Genomic DNA, 22,300 nt, shown 5'->3' with positions numbered 1-22,300 from the left:
GCTTTCTGATTTCAAACACCGTTTGAATTTATATAATATCAGTTGTCAAGGTGATTGACTAACAAAGCTCATCCACGAAATTATTTTCTAAGGGCTATTACACTCATTATCAGTAAACCTATCCACTAGGAAAGAAAGTTTTGCAAACTTAGTAAGGATATCTAGACCAAGTTAAGATGAAGGCGAATGCTCGAATATATGAGATATTTTTTAAATGAACTTGTTAGGATGGGAGGTTTGTAGAGTTCATGCATTCTAAATTGACTTTAGTGACTGGATTTAACTCGGCATCCACTAAAATATAAAAGGAGCACTGAAAAACTGTTTCGTTCCAGTATATAATTCTTCGAGACCGATGCCCATTCTAACAACCAGAGCAAAAATTAGCATAGGGACATGGGATGTCCAGACAATGTGAGAGACCGTGGGGATCAGTCAAATGGCCGCGGAAATGAGGATACAACCTGTTGATGATTAGAACAAGTTAAACACACTGGACGCAAGCTAAACAGAAAAGATTAGTTTCACGACTGGCGCTGTTGTACTCTAGTTATAAAGAAAATGATGTTTCGTACACACAAGGAGTTACAATGATACTGTCAAAAGAAGCACGGAAAACACTCATAGGATGGGAGCTTCATGGATCCAGGATTATCGAAGCATCCTTCAATACAAAGAAGTAGGGGTTCACAATCAATGTCATCCAGCGATATGCGCTTATCAATGACAGCAACGAAGTTGGTAAAGATCAGTTTAATGAGAGCTTGCAGTCGAGCGTAGAAAAATACTCAGAAACGAACCTGACAATCCTGATAAAAGACCTAAACATCAAGGCCGAAATTCACAACACCGGATTAAACGATGTCATGGAACAGCATGGAATGACTGGGAGAAAGGGACGAAAATGGTGAGAGATTTTCAACATCATACGGAATTCATACGACGGCTTGCACTGCAAAGTCGTGCATGGAGGATAGTCGATAGATGCATTCCAAGTAAAGACCGGTGCCAGGCAAGGCTGCTTACACTCGCTTCTCATCTATCTTCTGGTTATCCATTGGATTATGAACAGCTTGGATGCAATTAGACCATCAAGAGTTGGTAAATGACCCATCTCTTCTATCATATACACACCAACAAACTCAGGTGAATAAATCCAGTGTAGCAGCAAACTCTTCAGTAGTAAGCCTTCACATACACAAGTATCATCCTCAAAATACAACATAATGAGCACCAACCGAGTCACACTTGTTGGAGAAACTCTGGAAGACGTGAACACTTACAGCATCATTCATAAACAATGAGGATCTGATTCAGATATGATCCCGTGGATCGGCAAAATAAAGGTACGATTCATACAAATGAAAGATATCTGAAACTCAAAACAACTATCTGTAAGCCAACATCAAGGTTGAGATTTTCAACTTGAACGTTAACAGTTACGTTTTGTGGAGTTGAAACATGAAGAATTACTACAATCATCATCAAAAATGTGCAGTTATTTGTAAACAACTGTTTACACAGGACACTCCAGATCTATTGGTCATTTGTCAGACACTATCGACAATAATCTACTGTGGAAGGGAACAAACCAGCTTCCAAATGAAGAAGAAATCAGGAAAAGATGCTTCAAGTGGATAGGAAATATATTGTGGATATCATCAAACTGTATCACGAAGCAAGCTTTTACTTGTAATCCTGAAGTGGGAAGGAAAAGAGGAAGGTCAAAGAACACATGGTATTGGGCATTGAAGGCAGATATCAAAAGAATGATGAATAGCACTAGGAAACAACAGGAATGGAGAGTCCAGGACATAGTTGGTTGGAGAATCCTGGTGGGTAGCCTATGCTGCACGTGGGGAAACGCGTTAGTAAGTAATAATTAGAAGTCAACAACAGAAGTTATTATATTTGACTAGCATGATATTAACTATCTTTAATTTAAATGTTAACATAAATCAAAAAAGAAACTGTAAAACTAAAAACATTCCTGAATCGAATAAATTTTACCTGACATCCACACTTGTTCCAAGTCGAAATAATCCACCTGTTTCTCTAAACCATTCTAAAGATGGCATAGGATGTCCTTCAGCTGAACAATGTACAGTAAATGTAGCACCTTCTCTTTCACGTACTTCAGTTTTATCCAACCTAACTAATGGGGGCACTAAAATAGATATATAAATATAATTAGTTAAAATAATAAAATATTACGAATAATTTTGGTAAGATAAATTAATACCATAATAGAAAACTGGTCAATAGACATAGTGGTGTTAGATCAAGTACTTTAATCACTAAGCTCTTATCCATCTAAATTAGTTAATAAGTGAATTAATGATGGCAAAATATACTACAACCTATAATGGAATACCATGACAGTGAATAACAAACAAGTATTCTCAGAAGGGGTTTTTTGTGGAGATTTAGTATTTTCATAGTTAAAAGCGTGAGTCAATTGAAGCTAGACCACCATGGAAAACCTGGAAGCACTGGACGGCCGTTTCATCCTATTGTGGGACTCCTCAGCAGTGTGCATCCACGACCCTGCCTCACGAGATTCGAACCCAGAACCTATCAGTCTCGCGCGCGAGCGCTTAAGCTCTAGACCACTAAGCCGGCATCCATCGGTGTTAATGTCTAACTTCAACCAATCCACAAAATTGAGCGACACATCCACCATTGTCTTCACTGAGTTACTATCTCACAACAGACCTGGTTAAACTCCACTGGTCACTGCTTCTCACTAGGACTCCAGGAAATACATCATGGAGCCAGTTACTAGTGAGCATATGTTGATTAATATCAGAAGGGGTTTTGTGGATATTATAGTAATTTTAATAGTTGAGATCATGATTCGATTGGAGCACACTGCTGAGGAGTCCCACAATAGGATGAAACGGCCGTCCAGTGCTTCCAGGTTTTCCATGGTGGTCTAGCTTCAATTATTCACGATCTTAACTACATAAAATTACTAAAATCTCCACAAAACCGCCTTGTGATAAAGTTTTACTTACTAATAACTTCCAGTTCGTAAATTTTTGATATATTTCCAGCTTCATTACGTGCCAGACATTGATATTCACCTAAATCTTTACCAGTTGCTGAAATAATTTTCAATTTTTTTCCATCATCATCAAAAGTATATTTAGCTGGTGCATTATATTGAGATAATGGAGCACCTTTATAATACCATGTAATTGTAGGTAAAGGTGATCCATGAGCTGGACATTCAAATTCAATTTCAGCACCCAAACGTACAACAAGTTTTTGACGATAACGAACAAAATCTGACGGAAATCTAGGAGCAGCTAAATAGAAGATATAAGATTTTTTTATGATATCATAAAGTTTTATAGCAAAAAAACATTACTAGAATGACACAGTAAACTATTTATGTTAAACATTCTTGTGATTTGCCAAGGTGTGACTTTTGTCACTAATCAAGGTTATCTAGAGGTTAGACGTTCGCGCGCGAAACCAAAAGTTCTGGATTGGAATCCCGTGTAGGGAATCGTGGATGTGCACTTTTCAGCAGTCCCATACTAGGACGAAACGAACGTCCAGTGATTCCAGGTTTTCAATGGTGGTCTAACATCAATCGATTCATGATCTCAATCAAAAACTTAATAATCTCCATAACCCCACACTGATAATCTAAAATACGTATAATTGTTCAACTTTGATTTAAGTTCAGAAATGGTACCTGAGTTTGAAAATTTATATGAATCAAATAGTAACCCAGATATTTGAAACCTCTGTAAGCGATAGTAAATGGTACTTGTCCGAAATTCAATTTAGTACAAATGTTCATATAAAAGAAACTACAAAATTCTGATATAAACGAACATGTACTAGACCTGGACTCATTAAATCCCTCAAAGACTCGGGACCATAGAAATTATGCTACAATCTTGAGTTGTTGAACTTATCAGCCACATTTCAAACTTAAGATGATAACCAACTCTGTATACTAGTTAGCATGATATTACAGTATCTGATCCAACTAGATTTCGGGTACGAACTACTGGCAACCAGCTTGAGATCAATATCTATGGATGCATACCGATTATCCCTAACTAACTGCCTTTAAAAAACAGTATGTACGATATCGAGTAATCTAGACTAGTAGGAAAACTATGACTTCAACCATATGAATAGACGAGTAGGAAACTGAATACAGTTTAATGATCAAACAACCTACTGATATCTGCTTACCGATAACAGATAATTGGAAACTATGACTGTCTTCACCAGCTCTATTCTTTGCCAAACAACGATATATCCCAACTTCATCACCTGTTGGACGAACAACTGTTAAACTTTGACCTTGATCTTGTATAACAAAATAATCTCCATCAGGTGACATTAATATTGGTGAGCCATCTTTAGTCCAAGTGATCTCTGCTTTTGTTTGATTAATATCATGTAGTAAACAATAGAATGTGATTGGAATGAATTCAGATGTACGATGTTCTTCTGGTGATCCATAACGTTTGATGATAACAGGTGGAACTGTACCAAAAGAAAACATACCAAGTTTGTGAAAAGAAAATATTAGGACTATAAGTTGAATATTGAAAAACATTATTTCTCAATTTCAGTCCATAACCAGTTAGATACGATAAATGGACCCATTAGCAATATTTAGATTTTTCACTCCGTAAAATGGTTAAAAATACACTGTATGCTCGGACGTTCCTTGAAAATCTTCAAATATACTAGTGGTTTTGGTAGGAGTAACTCTTGGGAAGCTCTCATACAGTCAAATCTGCTCAATTATAATTCACATGTGAGTTATCATTTCATGGTATTTGTAAGGACGGCTTGTTGGCAAACTCTAGGAAGCCTCAAGAAGCCCAGAAAGAGCCGAAGACATTCCGTCCAATCACCACTAGGGGAACATTTTAGAACGTCGACGTGTAGCTTCCCCATTGGATGGATAAGAATGACCCCTATGTGCCTATTGGTTGTCCGAAATGATGATTTACTCTCAGTCAAAAATTATAAATACATGAGATTTCTGTACTATGTTTTAACACTGTTTTGGGGAATAAAATTCCTACTTACTAGCCTTCTGTCTTCTCTCTTGCGACGTTGCGGGTTCGATCATTCAAGTAGTCTAGTAGTACGCGGCATAGTAAGAATCAAAGCTCTAGATATAACAGTATCTATCTAATTGTCACTTACTCCATAACCGACTGCAAACAAATATTTATAAATCGTATAGATGTAACTAATTGCATTATCTGTAAAAGCCTACAACCTTATACATCCCATATCAGTCAGTTGTAATCAAGTCATATATAACTGACCCACTCACACAATATGATCGAAATTACACTCCAAATCAAACCTAAGTCATAATCACATAATGATCTTGATTATCATAGAACAGTAAAGCAAAATATAATAATAAACAATGAGATCTACTTACCAATTACTGTCACATTGAATTTCTTTTCTATGGTACCTCCACCATTACTAGCTGTACATGCATATTCTCCTTGATCAATTGGTTGTATGTTTGATATTTGTAATAACTGATCACCGCTTAAAATAGCTAAACTAGACACTTGTGGATGCATATAACGTGGATCCATAAATTGTGGTTGAATTATTTCAATATCTTTTTTAAACCATGCAAATCGTGGTCTTGGCTCACCAGTTGCTTCACAAGCTAATTGTATAGTTTCATTTTGAACAGCTTGTACATGAATTTTTCTTGTTGGATCAACAAATTTTGGACGAACTGAAATGAGAAAATAAAAAGACAGGTATATAAAGGAGAAAAAACATTATAAGTCAGTTACAGATTAGTGACCATTGAGTAACACCATTTCAGCCGCCTAATGAATAATGCATTAGCGTTTAAAGAAATGAGAATGGGATTTGAGACTCGGAGTAATCATTGACACTGAGATGAGAATATTTATAATTGACGGTTATTATATGGATGAAACATGCATCCTGTATTTATTTATTTTATTTAAACATATAAATATTGGTACAAGAAAGCACCAGATACATATGTGCCACACAAATCAAATGAGATTTGTGTGAGGGCTGTGATACTGCTCAGGTGCCCAAACTCAAGCAGGTGGTCTTCTTAGGGTAACACATTCGGAGCCTTCGACCTGAAAGTCTGATCCACAAGACAGTGGAGCATCGTGAGGAGATTCAGTCCCATGGTAGCCGGTCACCAACGATTGATTCATACGCCATTTGTTTCTTCAGGATACTGGAGCCCATGTGAACCATTGGTTTGAAATCAGGGTTTTCCGACTCCATTAGATGGACTTTCCGTGTCCACCAACCCGGTTGAAGCGCCGGACGTTCGCTTTTCGTCCTCTCAATTTCGTGAACAATAGTAATGCCACGAGAAGGTAGTGAGTAGGACTTCCCTGACAGAGGCTATATTACGCATGGACACGTGAGAGTATTTCGAGAGGGAGAGCGGACTCCCTCCACTCTCGGCCGTACCAGGGCATTTGTGGGCAGTAATTAAAAACGATAAGCACTATGCAAGAAAATCATGGATATGACCATGTCTCTGAATTAACCAACCCCTTTGTCGACCTTAAAACTATATTATCACTTAGTAAAAGGTTATGGGACACAAATTTGAAACTTTGAATAAAAAGTGGTGAAAATTCTGCTGATGTGAACCAATTATATCTTTTATATATGGGGAAGTTCCTTTAGTGCCATTCCAATATAACAACAACCCTTTGTACCACCCTAAAGATAACTTTATTGCTACTAGTCCCTACAGTCACGTATATCTTTATTTTTAGGTTAGATGGGATTATCAGCATGACATAGGGATCAATGTGGTGTATATTTGTCGTCTTCATTCATCTGCGTATTAATGGATAATTTCTCATACCTTTCACTGTTGTGCACCTCGAACTTATCTCCCGGTTACATTGACAATTTTAAAAGTGATCTCAATTTTCGTTGTTTTAAAGTGGACATAAAAGTCTATAATGTATACAGTGGTCAACATTTTAATGACGATAAATTGTAGTAATCATGCTCTCCTTAGTAGTCCATCTTTATCAACCAAGGTCGCTGTGACATGATTTATGACTACCTGACCACCACCCACCTTGATTGGCGATGCTATCTAGTGAAGGAGTAAGTTGGAGGAAAGCTAGGAGAGGTCGAACTAAGGCATGACACAGCTCTACGAAGTCGATCAAAATTGGATTGATTCATGTTAACACGTGTAGACTACCTTGGTTTGAATTAGCGAGATTATCGTAGCCAGTTGTTAGAGAACTTGAATGACATGGCTCTAAATCGTTCTCAGTGACACAGGTGCATCTACTCATTGTCTCTCTTTAGATCTTAAGTTTTTAAATCCTTCATACTCTTTTTATTTCACCACTTCATATTTTCTTGATTTGCATCTGTAATGCCGAATTCTGTCTAATTCCACTAAAAACGTTACTACCTCTACTACTCTTGGATTCTTCTTAACAATTTCATCTAGCTGTACAAATAGGATGTGGCAACTTGAACTGATGCACACACGCACCCAGAGTCTCAGTATACGCATTATCATTTAAATAAACCCCTAGGAACTATATCATTATGAAAACAATGTAGAAAAACAATGAAAACAAGCTTACCATATATAAGTACATTGAAAATTTGTGTAGATTTTCCAACTTCATTCTGTGCATGACAAATATATTCACCAGCATCACGTGTTTGTACAAGAGGTACTGTTATTCGACTACTATCAGTAGATATTTGAATATCTGGTCCACTAACTATTGGCATATTATTTCGTTCCCATTTAATTTGTGGTGGAGGATCAACACCATCCATCAATGTACAATCTAATGATCTAGTTTGATTAACAAACCAATGAACTTCAGGTTGTACATTGGATGTGTCAAATGTTGGAGGGACTATAAGATGTAAGTTCGGAATAGTGAAATATAATTAGTGTTTAGTACAAATGAATATGAAACACAAAAACATGTAAACTATTAAAGATTGATCAATTACGGTCCTAAACATCAATGAGAAGATTCAAACAACCTGTAGAAAATGAATTTAGGTTTTACCCTATTGCACAATCTAGTGGCTATCAGGACTCAGTAGCTAAGTGAATAACGTGATGGCGTTTAAAGCGAACGGTATCGGGTTCCATTCCCGGAGCGAACTTTGAGATGCAGATAGATCCGGTTGACAAGACCCAAATAGGACGAAACGTGCGTCCTGGATTCCACTGCTAGTCACCATTCATCTTTGCTTATAATTATAAAGCATGTTCAGAAATCTCGTAAATTCCGTAAAATGTAATTGAGCTGTTATTAATAGAGAATTACTAATACCTTCCTAAAATGGTGCTGAGTAGAACACTAGTATAAATGAAGGGAGCAAATAAATATTTATTTGAAAAACCTTATAAGAACATCATCAGTTAGCATAACAACGAATTTGAATGGAGTGAATCATTTTTTGATCATTTTGGATTTTTTGTAATACATGACAACATTTGTGTGATCAGGCTCTGAATCATTCAAACACCACAAGCGATCGTAATACTCAGTGAAAACCTTGACCAATCCATCCAAATAATAATAATATATGAAACAAGTTCAACCCCTTTTTCTATCTTCCTCCACCCGATAGCCTAATAATCTTCATGTATATACCTCCTCCCACCCAATGCTTGATCAAAATGCTAATCCATCTGAATGAATTATTTGTGCTTGCACTGTGGAACAATTTATAGATCACCCACTCAGTATTTTTTTTCTCCCCTTATTCATATAATTTCATGCATCACATAATCTCTGATCAAACATACGACTTTCTTATTCATCAACTTATTATTTCTTTCACTTTATAATGTCTCTATTATTGTTATTATCCTGACAGTTTTATTGGACATCTTACCTTATTCAGATCATGCCAGTCATTTCAATATGTACAAGCAATATGAGATTTTGATCGGAATAGGGTTTGTGGAGGTTGTAATTATGTTAATAGTTGAATTCATCAGTCGATCTAAGCTTATAATGTCTTTGTAAACCTGAAAGCATTGGATGGCTGTTTCGTCCTGGTATAGGACACCTTAGCAGTGTGTGTCCACTATCCTACACGCGCAGTTCGAACCTAATACCTTTGTTCTCGCATGCGAACATTTCACCTCTACACTATTGAGCCGGCTAGCATCCAACGGTGTTAATTTCTAACTTCCATCGATCCATGAATGACTGCACAACCATTCTTTTATTGTCTGAGGTGTGTGTCTACCTGTGTCTACCCGACACGGATTGGACTCCATTAATCATTGCTTCTCACTAGAACTCCAGGAAATCATCTTAAAACCAGTACCTAGTCAGTGGTCCAGTGATTAGGCGTTCGCACGCGAGACCGAAGGCCTTGGGTTCGAATCCTGTATACGGTATCGTGGATGCTTACTGCTCAGGAGTCCCATACTAGCACGAAATAGCCGTCAAATGCTTCCAGATTTTCAATGATGGTATAAGCTTATATCTATCAAAATCTTAGATTTGTTTACTCGATTCTCAAAAACAAAATTCGACCTAAAATTATCCAATAATAGTTTTTGACCTATGAAAGTAGAACGTGGTGAAAATTCTTTTATCTTTCTTTTAAAAAACCGAAAATATTTGGACCACTGAAAAATCAAAACATGTGTGGTAAATGTGAAGAAAAAATACCCCTGTTCACACCAATTAATCAAATATATTCAAAGTACTTCCAGTTCTATGTTTACAGGAATATTCTTTATCATCTACGACATTTAAGTATTTAATCCTAAAACTTTTGAGCAAAAGTCAAACTTACCGCGGACTCGAACACTATATTCCATGATATCCCATCCAACTGCATTACTTGCATTGCATTGATATGAACCACTGTCACTTTTCAAAGTACGGAAAATAGTAAGTGATTGACGATCCTAAAATTAATATTTTAAAACACGTTGAAAATAAGAAGATGAAAAGAAACTAGATGCCTTCAAGTTCACGATGATCAACCGTTCAGTAGTCACCATTTCCATGTTTGCCTAGTCTTCACCACTGATTGAATTTAATCTATCTAGTCCCAATGTACCCAATCAGTATAAATAACCTAACATTATGTAGACTATGTTTTGATGCCAAATAGTTAGGGAAAGTTGGAAAAAAACACTGGACCTAGATTTCTTGGGAGATCTGGTACGTCGAGGTAGACCTGAGTCTTCAACTTGACAAACAGAATTACCATCAAACAGTATTATAGTGGAGAAATTCAACTTGAAGCTGTTACAAATCTTTACAAATAACACCATTGTATAATGTCACAATAGAAATTGAAAATTACTTTATAAAATAAACACTTAAATTTATGTAAGATTGCATTAAATGGTAGGAGACCTATGGACTGGAATGACATTTAAATAGTTTAATAATACTGTGGTGTGGGTTGCTTATATCCACATAAGTAGTATATGACAATGGTCAGACAGAGAATCTATTTCACTAGAAGATCGATAACGAAAGAACGGAAACGAAACGCTATTGGCATGAAAATGCATGAACAATAATAATCGGAGACTATGGACTAATATTTGCAGAAGGAATAGTTTTCAAATTAACTGTTTACAGTATGGTTGTCAGATTTTAGTAAGATAGTCTAACACATTCGATTGTCCCTACTCGTCCTCTTGGTCATTACAATACTTGTGGCTGATGGTGATAAAGTGTTGGAGTAATAGATAACTGTGATTGGTAACTAAAACTCTTTGCTCTGATTTTTCTCATCTGCTTATATTTAGATCAGTTCGCTTGGTTAATTTACAACATTATAATTATATTCAACGGATTATCTGTCATCATTAAATATGAGCAATTATTACCTGTGATATTACTGAATGTTTGGGTAAATTATCAGTTTGTCTAGATAGTTTAATAACACCAGAACTATCGTCATATCTACTACCTGGACGCGGTTCACCAGTACGTGTAAAGTATAACTTTGGAGTAGGTGATCCAGTAGCTGGACAAGGTAATACAAGTTCATCACCTTCACGAACTGTATATTCTGTACGTACACGTCCACGATCAATACGAGCCGGAGCTATTAATAAAATAGAATTAAATTCATAGAAAATTTAGATTATCAAATTTTATTAAGATCGTATAACACTAAATAGAAAAGGACGTACTCCGGAGTTCTAGCTACACAAAAAATGTTGGTAAAATCTAGAACATTACATTTGATCTTAGATCATATCTAAGTACTCAATACTAGAAAACTCAGGTGGAGATACTGTTAGTTATGTCCATAACTAACCAATCAAATATTTGCTTAAGCTCCCATCACCTTAATCTGATCTGATGTGTCTGTAAACTATATATATTACATGTGACGCACACTGCTGAGGAGTCCCACAATAGGGCGAAACGGTCGTCCAGTGTTTTCAGGTTTTCCATGGTGATCTCATGATCTCAAATATTGAAATTATAATAAATTTTCATTCATTTCGAAAAGATACGCAATAATAGTCGGTATGTTTGTGTGTTTCACTTAATGACTGTAATTCTTTAATTATTGCACTAATCTAATTGTTTTTATGTTTAGAAACAGAGAAAGTTTGAATCTTAGTTGTCCTTGTTTTGACTATAGCTTTCACATAGACCCTGGAATCACCAGTATTGTGTTTACAGTTCTAGTAGTATATCTGTAGGACAAATTAAATCCTACAGATACTACAGTGGTTTGTACATTTTTAGAGATACGAGAAGCAACAACATTGTAATTTATACATCACTTATATAATCCGACAAAAGAGTATCATAGGAACTGAATCGATCGAAAACAATTGAACGTAAAAATCAATGGAAAACGCTCGTTGTGGGAAATATGAGTCAATTGAAGTTAGACCACCATGGAAAACCTGGGAGCACTGGATGGCCATTTCGTCCTATTGTGGGACTCCTAATCAGTGCGCATCCACGATCCCGTCCAGTGCTTCCAGGTTTTCCATAGTGGTCTAGCTTCAATTGACTCATGATCTCAACTACATAAAATTACCAAAATCTCCACAAAACCCCCTTCTGATAAATAAAATATCTTTATTTTTTAAGTTTGCCTAGAAATTCTCAAATTTTATTGTATAGGCTAGAATAGTTTATTAGTCAGAACTTATATAATGACCGTCGGGTTATGCTTAGCTTATATGAAGAATCGATTAGAACTTCCTATCAATATGTGATTAGAGATGAATATGTATATCATGATGTACTGAAGAATCCAATGGAGTTAATAGGGTCATAAAAACATTTTTGTTTCGGATAAAGTTTGAGAAAGAGAGAGAGGGATAGTTTCAGAACATTGAGCTGGTGATTAGAATTCATAGAGTTAATAAACATTGGATTGTTATGTTATGAAGTAAGGGAAAACGGATTAATGGTAATAAATTATTATTATTATTATTATTATTAGCTTTATTCAATATTATATTATTTGGTACAAAATCAAATTCTCAGCATAAAGTATTTCAACATGTTTATGTTTCTTATTTCTTTGTTGCTCCTGATGATAAACTTTCAGTGATCGCCAGTTGGATGTCAGCAGTTCAGTCAATCGACATATGAATAATGTATATTCTTTTTGCTGCATGTTCCCAGCAAACACGACATCTCTGATTAGGCCTTTTGTAACCTTTACAGCGAAAGGTTGTACAGTTTTCAGAAACGCACTGGAATAGGTTGTGTGCTTAATATCCATAATAATGTATTAAAACAAACAATATTAGATAACTTGTTGAAATATATAGATGACGGGAAACAGGTAGCCCAGATGTTTAAGCAGGTCGCCCACTTGAGTTGATATGAATTGAAATAAGTCAGTTATGGATTGACAATAATGTAATCAAGCATCACAAAGAGTTGAAATAATGAATGATGCAATAAAAAGGATGTAAACGTTACCAGGGTAAAGAAAGATTTGTTACTGCTTTTTATAGACATATAGATTTTGTTTTCGACGTTTGGTCGTTATCGATTAGGAAAATTTTAGAAGATTGAATTTTGATCGTCTATTAATCACAATGAAAGACTTCAGTGTATCTACATGATGTCCTGTATTAAGGAGATGTCTTGAGATGGCACTGCTGAATTCTTTTAATCCATTTGACCTTATACTTTTTGGAATATATTCTTTGAATTGGGTGTAGGCTCTCCTTTTTGTTCTACCAATGTAACTGCTTAGGCAGATACATTTGAATTTGTATGCACAGTTGGTGGTAACATGAAAGGGATGCCTATCAATCTTCGATTGTGTTAAAGAACATAATGTTTTGGTCAAGACAATCAGTTTACTTGCAGGATAGGTTCTTGTCAATGCAGTTTTTAGTCTTATACTGATTGACTAACATCATCACCTTTGACCTTATTAACTCTATTGGAATCTTCGCTACATCATGATACACATATTCATCTTTAGTCACCCTTGTATTTATAAGTATGTCAATATTCTAGGTGTAAGCAGCTGATGAGAACTTAACGAAATAAAATGCATTCATATTCTTCTGCACTAATCTTCCCTAAGATAATAAAGAGAACTATGTGTATGAAATTTTGCTTAATTTTGAACACTGATAAAACTCTACAGTTCAAGTTTATGATATTAAAACTAAGCTAATAGACATTTGATGTAACATTTTAGTTGAATTTAGACAGTTAGAAGTCAGTTAGTCAGTCAGTCAGATACAACGTAGAACTTCGTACGCACGTACGTACATCAGTTCGAGTTGCCATACCACATTATCACAGAGATGTAGTTGTCTATTCAAATCCCATAGTGGTAGAAATAGTAAGAGTATAAGCAGTAATCGGAAATATTAGGGGTTGCAGATGTTATTGAAGGAGTATAATCAGGTGAAATAAATTTGAAAAGAGAAAAAAAGATAGAGACATGAGATTCTAAAGTCCTAGATAAGGAGATCTGTTGTCCTACTTGGTACAATGTTCGGACGTTAAAAGTTCTTACATGTAGTTTAGCGCGTGGTATTAGGAGACCAGGAATAAGGTTCCGTGTCCTCGAACCGTTTGCTCTAGCGGTGCGAGGTGATAAAAGGACGTGAGAAGGGTTAGTCATGGAGATAAGAGAGTTATTAGGTGTAGGAAGGATTTGAATGAAACCAACTTGGTCTCGTGTGAAGTTACGGGTATGAGGACTAATATCACTTCCCGGCTGCCCACACCGTGGAAGGACAGTTGGAAGTAGTCCATAAGAAATCTTGAATCCACTTATCTTCTTGCACATATGTTATACATATTGCCTGAGGATTTATACTAATCGGGCTACTTGAACCCATAAGGTTCAGCACTGCTATCAGTGACAATATTCATTGACTAACTGGAACTATGACCGATCATTTATCGAACTAAATCAATCACACTAATCTTACTTACTTACTTACTTTCGCCTGTTACTCTCAATGGAGCATAGGCCGCCGACCAGCTTTCTCCAACCCATTCTGTCCTGGGCCTTCTTTTCTAGTTCTATCCAGTTGTTATTCATTCTTCTCATGTCTGTCTCCATTTCTCGGCCAAATGTGTTCTTTGGTCTTCCACTTCTCCTTTGACCTTCAGGATTCCATGTGAGGGCTTGTCTTGTGACGCAATTAGGTGATTTCCTCAAAGTGTGCCCAATCCACTTCCAGCGCTTCTTCCTGATTTCTTCCTCCACTGGAATCTGGTTTGTTGCCTCCCACAGTAACTTGTTGCTGATAGTGTCTGGCCATCGGATCCGAAGTATCTTGCGTAGACAGCTGTTGATGAACACTTGTATCTTCTGGATGATGGCTTTCGTAGTTCTCCACATCTCCACCCCATACAGTAGAACTGTCTTGACATTTGTATTGAAAATTCTAACCTTGGTGTTGGTTGTCAATCGTTTTGAGCTCCAGATGTTTTTCAGTTGTAGGTATGCTGCTCTTGCTTTGCCGATCCGCGCCCTCACATTTGCATCTGATCCACCGTGTTCATCAATGATGCTGCCCAGATATGTAAAGATTTCCACATCCTCCAAAGCTTCTCCGTCAAGTGTAATTGGATTGGTGCATATTGTATTGTATCGGAGAGTCTTGCTTTTCTCTTTGTTTATATTGAGACCTACTGCTGCTGAGGCTGCTGCTACACTGGTCGTTTTCTCCTGCATTTGTTGTTGCGTTTGTGATAGAAGAGCCAGATCATCCGCGAAGTCTAAATCGTCAAGCTGCATCCTGCCTGTCCACTGTATCCCGTGCATTCCTCCAGATGTTGACGTCTTCATGATCCAGTCGATGACCAGGAGAAAGAGAAAGGGTGAGAGTAAGCAACCTTGCCTAACACCGGTCTTTACTTGAACGAGTCGGTGAGTTGTCCTCCGTGGACGATTTGGCAGTTTAGTCCATCATAGGAGTTCCGTATGATGTTGACTATCTTCTCAGGCACGCCGTAGTGTCGAAGAAGCCTCCATAGTGTCGTTCTGTTCACGCTATCAAATGCCTTCTCGTAGTCGATGAAGTTGATGTACAGTGATGAGTTCCATTCGATTGATTGTTCCACAATGATCCGCAGAGTTGCGATTTGATCTGTGCACGATCTATCCTTACGAAATCCAGCTTGTTGATCTCGAAGTTGAGCGTCCACGGAATCCTTCATCCTGTTTAACAATACTCTGTTGAAGACTTTTCCTGGTATTGAGAGAAGAGTGATGCCCCTGTAGTTGTCACACTTGCTGAGATCGCCTTTCTTTGATATCTTGATCAGAAGACCTTTTGTCCAGTCCATTGGTACTTGTTCTTCATCCCAAATCTTACTGAAGAGGATGTGAAGTATCTTGGCATTTGCTGCTACATTTGCTTTCAGTGCCTCTGCCGGGATGTTGTCTGGTCCCGCTGCTTTGCCGCTCTTGATTTGTCTAATGGCCATGCTGATCTCTTCAATTGTTGGTGGGCCAACATCGATTGGGAGGTCTGTGGGTGCTGCTTCGATGTTGGGTGGGTTCAGTGGAGCTGGTCGATTCAAGAGTTCCTTGAAGTGTTCTACCCACCTGTTTCGTTGTTCTTCAATATCGTTGATTACTTCGCCTTCCTTGTTTTTCACTGGTCTTTCTGGTTGACGGTAATTTCCAGCAAGTTTCTTTGTTGTATCATACAATTGTCTCATGTTTCCCTCTCTTGCAGCTTTTTCCGCTGTCATCGCTAAATCTTCCACATATTTACGTTTGTCGGTCCTGATGCTCCTCTTCACTTGCTTGTTTGCCTCTGTGTATTCGGCTTGTGCCTTGGCTTTTTCCGCTCTGGTTCGGCTGATATTGATTGCTACCTTCTTGTTCCTCCTTGCTTCAATCTTATCCAGTGTACCAACAGTGATCCATTCCTTGTGATGGTGCTTCTTTTGGCCCAGAACCTCCTGACATGTTGAGACGATTGCCTCCTTGATACCTTTCCAGTTGCTCTCCATGGTAGTCCCCTCTCCATTGAGTAGATCATGAAAGGCCTGGAACCTGTTGCTTAGGGCTATGTTGAATTTGTTGAGTTTGTCAGCATCTCGAAGAAAGGCCGTGTTAAACTTTTGTGATGTTGTCCGCGCCATTGTCCAGTGCTTCTTGAGTTTTAGTTTCATCTTAGCGACCAGCAAATGATGATCGGATGCTATATCAGCTCCTCTTCTAGTTCTCACATCCTCCATCGTCCTCCTGAACTTCTTGTTGATCCAGATATGGTCGATTTGATTCTGTGTAGTGTGATCCGGTGAAATCCAAGTGGCTTTGTGTATGCTTTTGTGTGGGAATATGGTGCCACCTATGACCAGTCTATTGAAGGCACATAGGTTTGCAAATCTCTCACCATTTTCGTTCCTTTCTCCCAGTCCATGTTGTCCCATGACGTCTTCGTATCCAGTGTTGTCCTTTCCAACCTTAGCATTGAAATCTCCCATCAGAATGGTCAGGTCCTTGGTTGGGCACTTCTCGAAGATCGACTGCAACCTGTTGTAGAATTGGTCTTTAGCGTCTTCATCGTAGTCGTTGGTCGGCGCATAGCATTGGATGACGTTCATTGTAATGCCCTCTCTCTTTGTTTTGAAGGAGGCTTTGATGATCCTTGGTCCATGAGATTCCCATCCAATAAATGCATTTTGTGCTTTTCTGGACAGCATCAATGCAACTCCTTGTGTATGTGGGGCGTTTTCTTCTTCATGACCGGAGTATAACAGAAGTTCTCCTGAAGACAGTCGTTGTTGTCCAACCTGCGTCCAATGTGTTTCGCTGATTCCAAGCACCTCCAGGTTGTATTTTCTCATTTCTGCAGCAATTTGGAAGACTCTTCCGGTCTCCCACATTGTCCGGACATTCCATGTACCTATAAAAATTGTCGCTCTGGTTGTAAGAAGGTGCATCGGCCTCATGACTTCCGAAGGAACTCGGCTTTCATCATGAGACGTCATTTTTCCTTCTACTCCCAGGGCAGAGTTTGAAAGGTTTGAATGATTTATTCTGGTTAGCTTTTTTTTAGCGAGTTGGTTATCTACGGGATGGGGTTGCTAACCCTATGCCCAACCCTCCTCCTTTACCCGGGCTTGGGACCGGCAGTAACCCCCAGAGGAGCTACAGGCGCACTAATCACTCAAAGTTTATTCCAATTAAAACATATAGAACTTACCTCCAACTGAAACATCTGTATTTATCTCTAATTGACCATAATTATTTTTTGCAACACATCTATAACGACCGGCATCTGTTGGTTGCATAGATATTATTTCTAACTGACGATCTTGATTAATTAATCGATATCTAATTACAAAAAGGGGAAAATCAGAAAAAAAGATAATCTCTTTATTTTAGTTAGAAATGGATGGACTAATACCTTTTTATTCACTCTCATCGATGCTTAAGACTGCAAATGGTCAGTCTCTTATTGGCATATGTGCATACTGTGCGTATTGCCTCGATATTGCATTAATTCATAAGCATTATAAGCAAGATGGATAGTGGCTAGCAGTGGAATTCATTTTGACGCGCGTTTCATCCTATTTGGGACTCGTCAGATGGATGTACCTGCATCTCAGAGTTGATGTTCACTCTGGGACTCGAACCCCTTACCTCTCTCAGGTTCATCCAGCTGACGAGTCCTAAATAGGACGAAACGTGCGTCCTGTATTGCACTGCTAGTCACTATCCATCTTTGCTTATCATACCTTTTTATTTTTTTTTAATTAATTAAAACAAACAGCACCAATGAACTTGAGAATACATAACCATGTTTATGGTATCGAAAATTATTTTTTAAAAAGTCAATGCTGTAAACTAAACAGAAATGAAACGTTTTGCCATTCTACCATACTAACCTATATGAAAGTTGTTCAAGTGGTATACCATCTTTAAACCATTCAATTTTTGGTCGAGGATTACCAGACACAAGACATTCAAGTAGCGCACTAGCTCCCACAGTACGTTCGACACTGTACTGTAGTTGACCATCGGGATCTAGTCTAGGTCCATCTATTTAAGAATTTCAGAAAAAAAATTATGATAAAAATATATTTAAATGCAAGTATCGATAAATGTATAAGTCATCATAAATTAGTCGCTATTTGGTCTCAGTAGCTCAGTGGATAAATCTAGCATTTAAAGTAAAAACGAATGAATAGGCTTGAGTTCCAGCATGAATCTCAATATTAGGATTCAGGTACATCCAACTGACGAGTTCGAAATAAGACGAGAGCGCTTGTTAGATTCTTTTTGTCAGCTGATATAGTGAAGAAGGATTTAATTGATTGAAATAAGAGTGACGTATGAAAATAATTTGCACAAAATTCTATGCCATGTAATGGTAAGTGGTAATTACATGTCCACTTAGTCATTGAGTGATATCTGATGTAAATAAATCACATAAATAAATGAATGTATTCAGACATCATTTTAACTTATTTCTAGTGTCAAATAACTCCTCATCTACTGCCTTCATATTCATGATTGAGTCATCCGGATTCACAGATTTTTCTATTGAAGTTCCAAGATTTTCAAGGTACAACACTAGTTATAATCCTTTCTATTCAATATAAGTAAATATATTTATTTTTAAGCTTTATAACTGTAAATACTACAGACTATTCTACTTTAATAGTTGAGATCATGAGTCAATTGAAGCTACATCACCATGGAAAGCATGGAACCACTGGACGTCTGTTTCATCCTATTGTGAGAATCCTCAGTAGTGCGCATCCACGATCCCGCTTTGCGAGATTCGAACCCAGGACCTATCAGTCTCGTGTGCGAACGCCTAACCTCTAGACCGCTGTGCTGGCATCCAACAGTATAAATGTCTAACTTCAACTAATCCGCGAAATTGAGTGACACATCCATCATTAGTTACTTAAGTGAATATTTTCATCATAAATCCTGGTAAATAAATTTCATTATAACAATTAGACTGTAGTATCGGTTATGTTAAGCCTATATGCCTTATTCTAACTTCTGGACAAGTCAGTTCACCTATCTATCATGAGTCATGTTTTCACCCTGTTCATTATTCACTTATTAACCCTGACCATTTTCACATGAGCGTAGGTGTATGTACACTTCTTATCCTATTTATCACATGTCTGTCATTTATTCTTTTCTGACTGTAAATACTGATTAGCCCTTGATAAAAGCGAGTTGGCTTACCCGCCATCTCCAATGCGTGTCGTTCTTTGTTTCGCCCGCTGATATTTACTCGTGTGCTTAAAACTTTATGACCTGCGTCATTTGTCAATAAAACTGTAGTTGCCGCTTCTCTTTGCCTTCTAATTTTATGCACCGTTAAGATTTGTATTATAACGGTTATCAGGGTGAACGATAACGAACCACAGCACTACAAGACTAATCTTAACACATCTTTTCACCAAAAAGAACAGCATAAGTCTGAAGTATAATATATAAATAATTGAATGCTTCTGAATATTAAATAAATACTCCTATAGACAGTTATCAATGCAATAAGAATAACCCTCTTCATCAAGTAAACATGCAAACCACACTTACACGTTATTTTAACATCGAATGTTTTAGATACTTGACCATATTCACTTGTAACATGACATGCATAACGACCATTATCATTTTCTTCAGCATCAGTTAGTCGTAAATGTACATAATCTTCACTAATTGTAAATTTTCTATCCATTATAGGTTTACCATCTTTAGTCCATGTAATTTTAGGTAATGGATGACCAGTTGCAACACAAAATAATGCTAAATTAGATCCAAGTGCTATATTATGTTCACCTTCTTGACTTGAAAATCGAATTGATGGTGGAGCTAGTATAAAATAAATTCAAATGAACTCATGAAATTGCTTGTACGATCTGGCTACTTTTTTTTAGAGTAACTACAGTCAAACAATTATTGTTAACTAGCGCTCAGTGAGGATCAGCATCATCGATGAACACAGTGGATCTGATGCAGATGTGAAGGCGAGCATCGGCAAAGTGAGAGCAGAATATTTACAACTAAAGAACATCTGGAACTCAAAACAATTGTCAACCAACACCAAGATTAGAATTTTCAATACAAATGTCAAGACAGTTCCACTGTATGGGGCGGAGACCTGAAAAACTACGAAAGCAATCATTCGGAACATGCAAGTGTTTATTATCGGTTATCTACGCAAAATACTTCGGATTTGTTGGCCAGACACTATCAGCAACATTCTACTGTGGGAGACAACAAACCAGATTCCAACGGAGGAAGAAATCAGGGAGAAGCGCTGAAAGTGAACTGGACACACATTGGGGAAATCACCCAGCTGCGTCACAAGGACAACACTCACATGGAATCCTTAAAGTCAAAGGAGAAGAGGAAGACCAAAGAACACATTACGCCGAGAAATCGAGACAGACATGAGAAGAATGAACAAAAACTGGATAGAACTAGAAAGGAAGTTCCAAGACAGAGTGGGTTGGCGGCTAATGCTCCATTGAGAGTAACAGGCGTAAGTAACTAAGAGCTCGGTGACTATTTTATCTATGTTTGGGACTCTATAACAACACTCACTAACAACTTCATTGTGAGGAAACAACTGTTCAGTGTAATCGAGTGATTAACAGTTATCTAACTGAAGTTATTGTTGTAAACTATCTTCGAATTGTAAAAACGTCGACAACAAAAAAAACATACAACTCAAATATGCAAGTTAATTCAAATTGTATAAAAATAGCAGTCAGTTAAACATAAAAGGTCTAAGCAGACTATTGATATACTTTAGTGGCCCGAGATCTGATTCAAGTTCGATTATATGATTGATTGTTATCGAAATAGACATATCGCAAATCCTCACATATAGCGGAATCAAATATGTCGAATATATGAATGGACTTTTGGATACGTATATTTCGTACAATTGTTGATCGTGACAAACGATCGTAAAACGAAGCGAAGAGCAGAGGGAGAAGCTAAATGAATAGCAGTGGAGGCGTGTGAGCAAACTCGATTTAGTCAAGCGTTATTCAATATTTATAGCCGAACAAAAATAAGTTACAGACGTAATGAATAAGATAGGAAACGAACACACATACGTTTACATAAAAACATTTGAAGTTGATAAGCGAATAAGGTCAAAATGTGATTCAAACAGAATGAATAAATTGACCTATTCGGAAGCTAGAATAAGCTAAATGGGCTTAACATAGTAATCGACACTACAATAAGGCTTGCTATAGCACTTTAATGTAATCAGTATATTTATTGATTAAAGGTATCAGCAATTTGTGTTAATATCTATTGCATTCTACAATCTTATTTTCTATTTAACGTAACTCATTTACCCACCAAATGTTAGAATACTTCAGTGATAACATCCTGGACTGTAAAGCTGGATAATGGGGATTGAAACTCAACCGGTAGTATCAGTGAGTCTAAGATTTCAGGTACGAGTTACAGACGAGTTCCAACTAGTATGAAGCCTTGATTCAAGATTTCCTGTCGAATATCTCAAACAGCTCAACATCACAACATAGTTTACATGATATTGAATAACTTTGACTAGTGGCTATATTATAAACTGATTGATATAATCCTATCAACACCAAGAGATTAGATAGAGATGATATTGTTCATTACTCAGTGACCAGCCAACTGTATAAGTCTATGTTCTCGGTTTTGAGTTATTCTCTTTCTATAAAAGCCGATGATACTACCTGGTTATTTGAACTAACTTAGTTGAATCAGAATTGATTTAAATCTCTAGCCTACCGATTGACAGTCAACCATTATATTTATTAAACAGCTACTG

General features: G+C 37.2%; 2 protein-coding genes across 2 annotated transcripts in view; both read right to left on the bottom strand.

Annotated features, from left to right (window-relative positions):
• Smp_163920 (putative titin) overlaps positions 1 to 22,300 on the bottom strand; it is a gene marked incomplete at its 5' end in the record, with an annotated part of 168,880 nt that overhangs the window by 53,166 nt on the left and 93,414 nt on the right. Inside the window, 8 exons of the mRNA XM_018790295.1 lie at positions 2,011 to 2,167; positions 5,438 to 5,752; positions 7,638 to 7,922; positions 9,838 to 9,952; positions 10,892 to 11,112; positions 17,690 to 17,820; positions 18,375 to 18,528; positions 20,053 to 20,328. Coding sequence (XP_018655653.1) covers positions 2,011 to 2,167; positions 5,438 to 5,752; positions 7,638 to 7,922; positions 9,838 to 9,952; positions 10,892 to 11,112; positions 17,690 to 17,820; positions 18,375 to 18,528; positions 20,053 to 20,328 — 1,654 coding nt within the window. The remainder of the gene's footprint in view (positions 1 to 2,010; positions 2,168 to 5,437; positions 5,753 to 7,637; positions 7,923 to 9,837; positions 9,953 to 10,891; positions 11,113 to 17,689; positions 17,821 to 18,374; positions 18,529 to 20,052; positions 20,329 to 22,300) is intronic.
• Smp_188590 (putative titin) lies at positions 3,010 to 4,588 on the bottom strand (the record flags this gene model as incomplete). The annotated part of the gene is made up of 2 exons (XM_018790296.1): positions 3,010 to 3,290; positions 4,198 to 4,588. 2 exons carry the CDS (start codon positions 4,586 to 4,588, stop codon positions 3,010 to 3,012), a joined length of 672 nt encoding a protein of 223 aa, XP_018655654.1.

Source organism: Schistosoma mansoni, chromosome W, assembly GCF_000237925.1.
Source record: "Schistosoma mansoni strain Puerto Rico chromosome W, complete genome".
NCBI lineage: Eukaryota > Metazoa > Platyhelminthes > Trematoda > Strigeidida > Schistosomatidae > Schistosoma > Schistosoma mansoni.
This window is presented reverse-complemented; position numbering and strand designations above follow the sequence as displayed.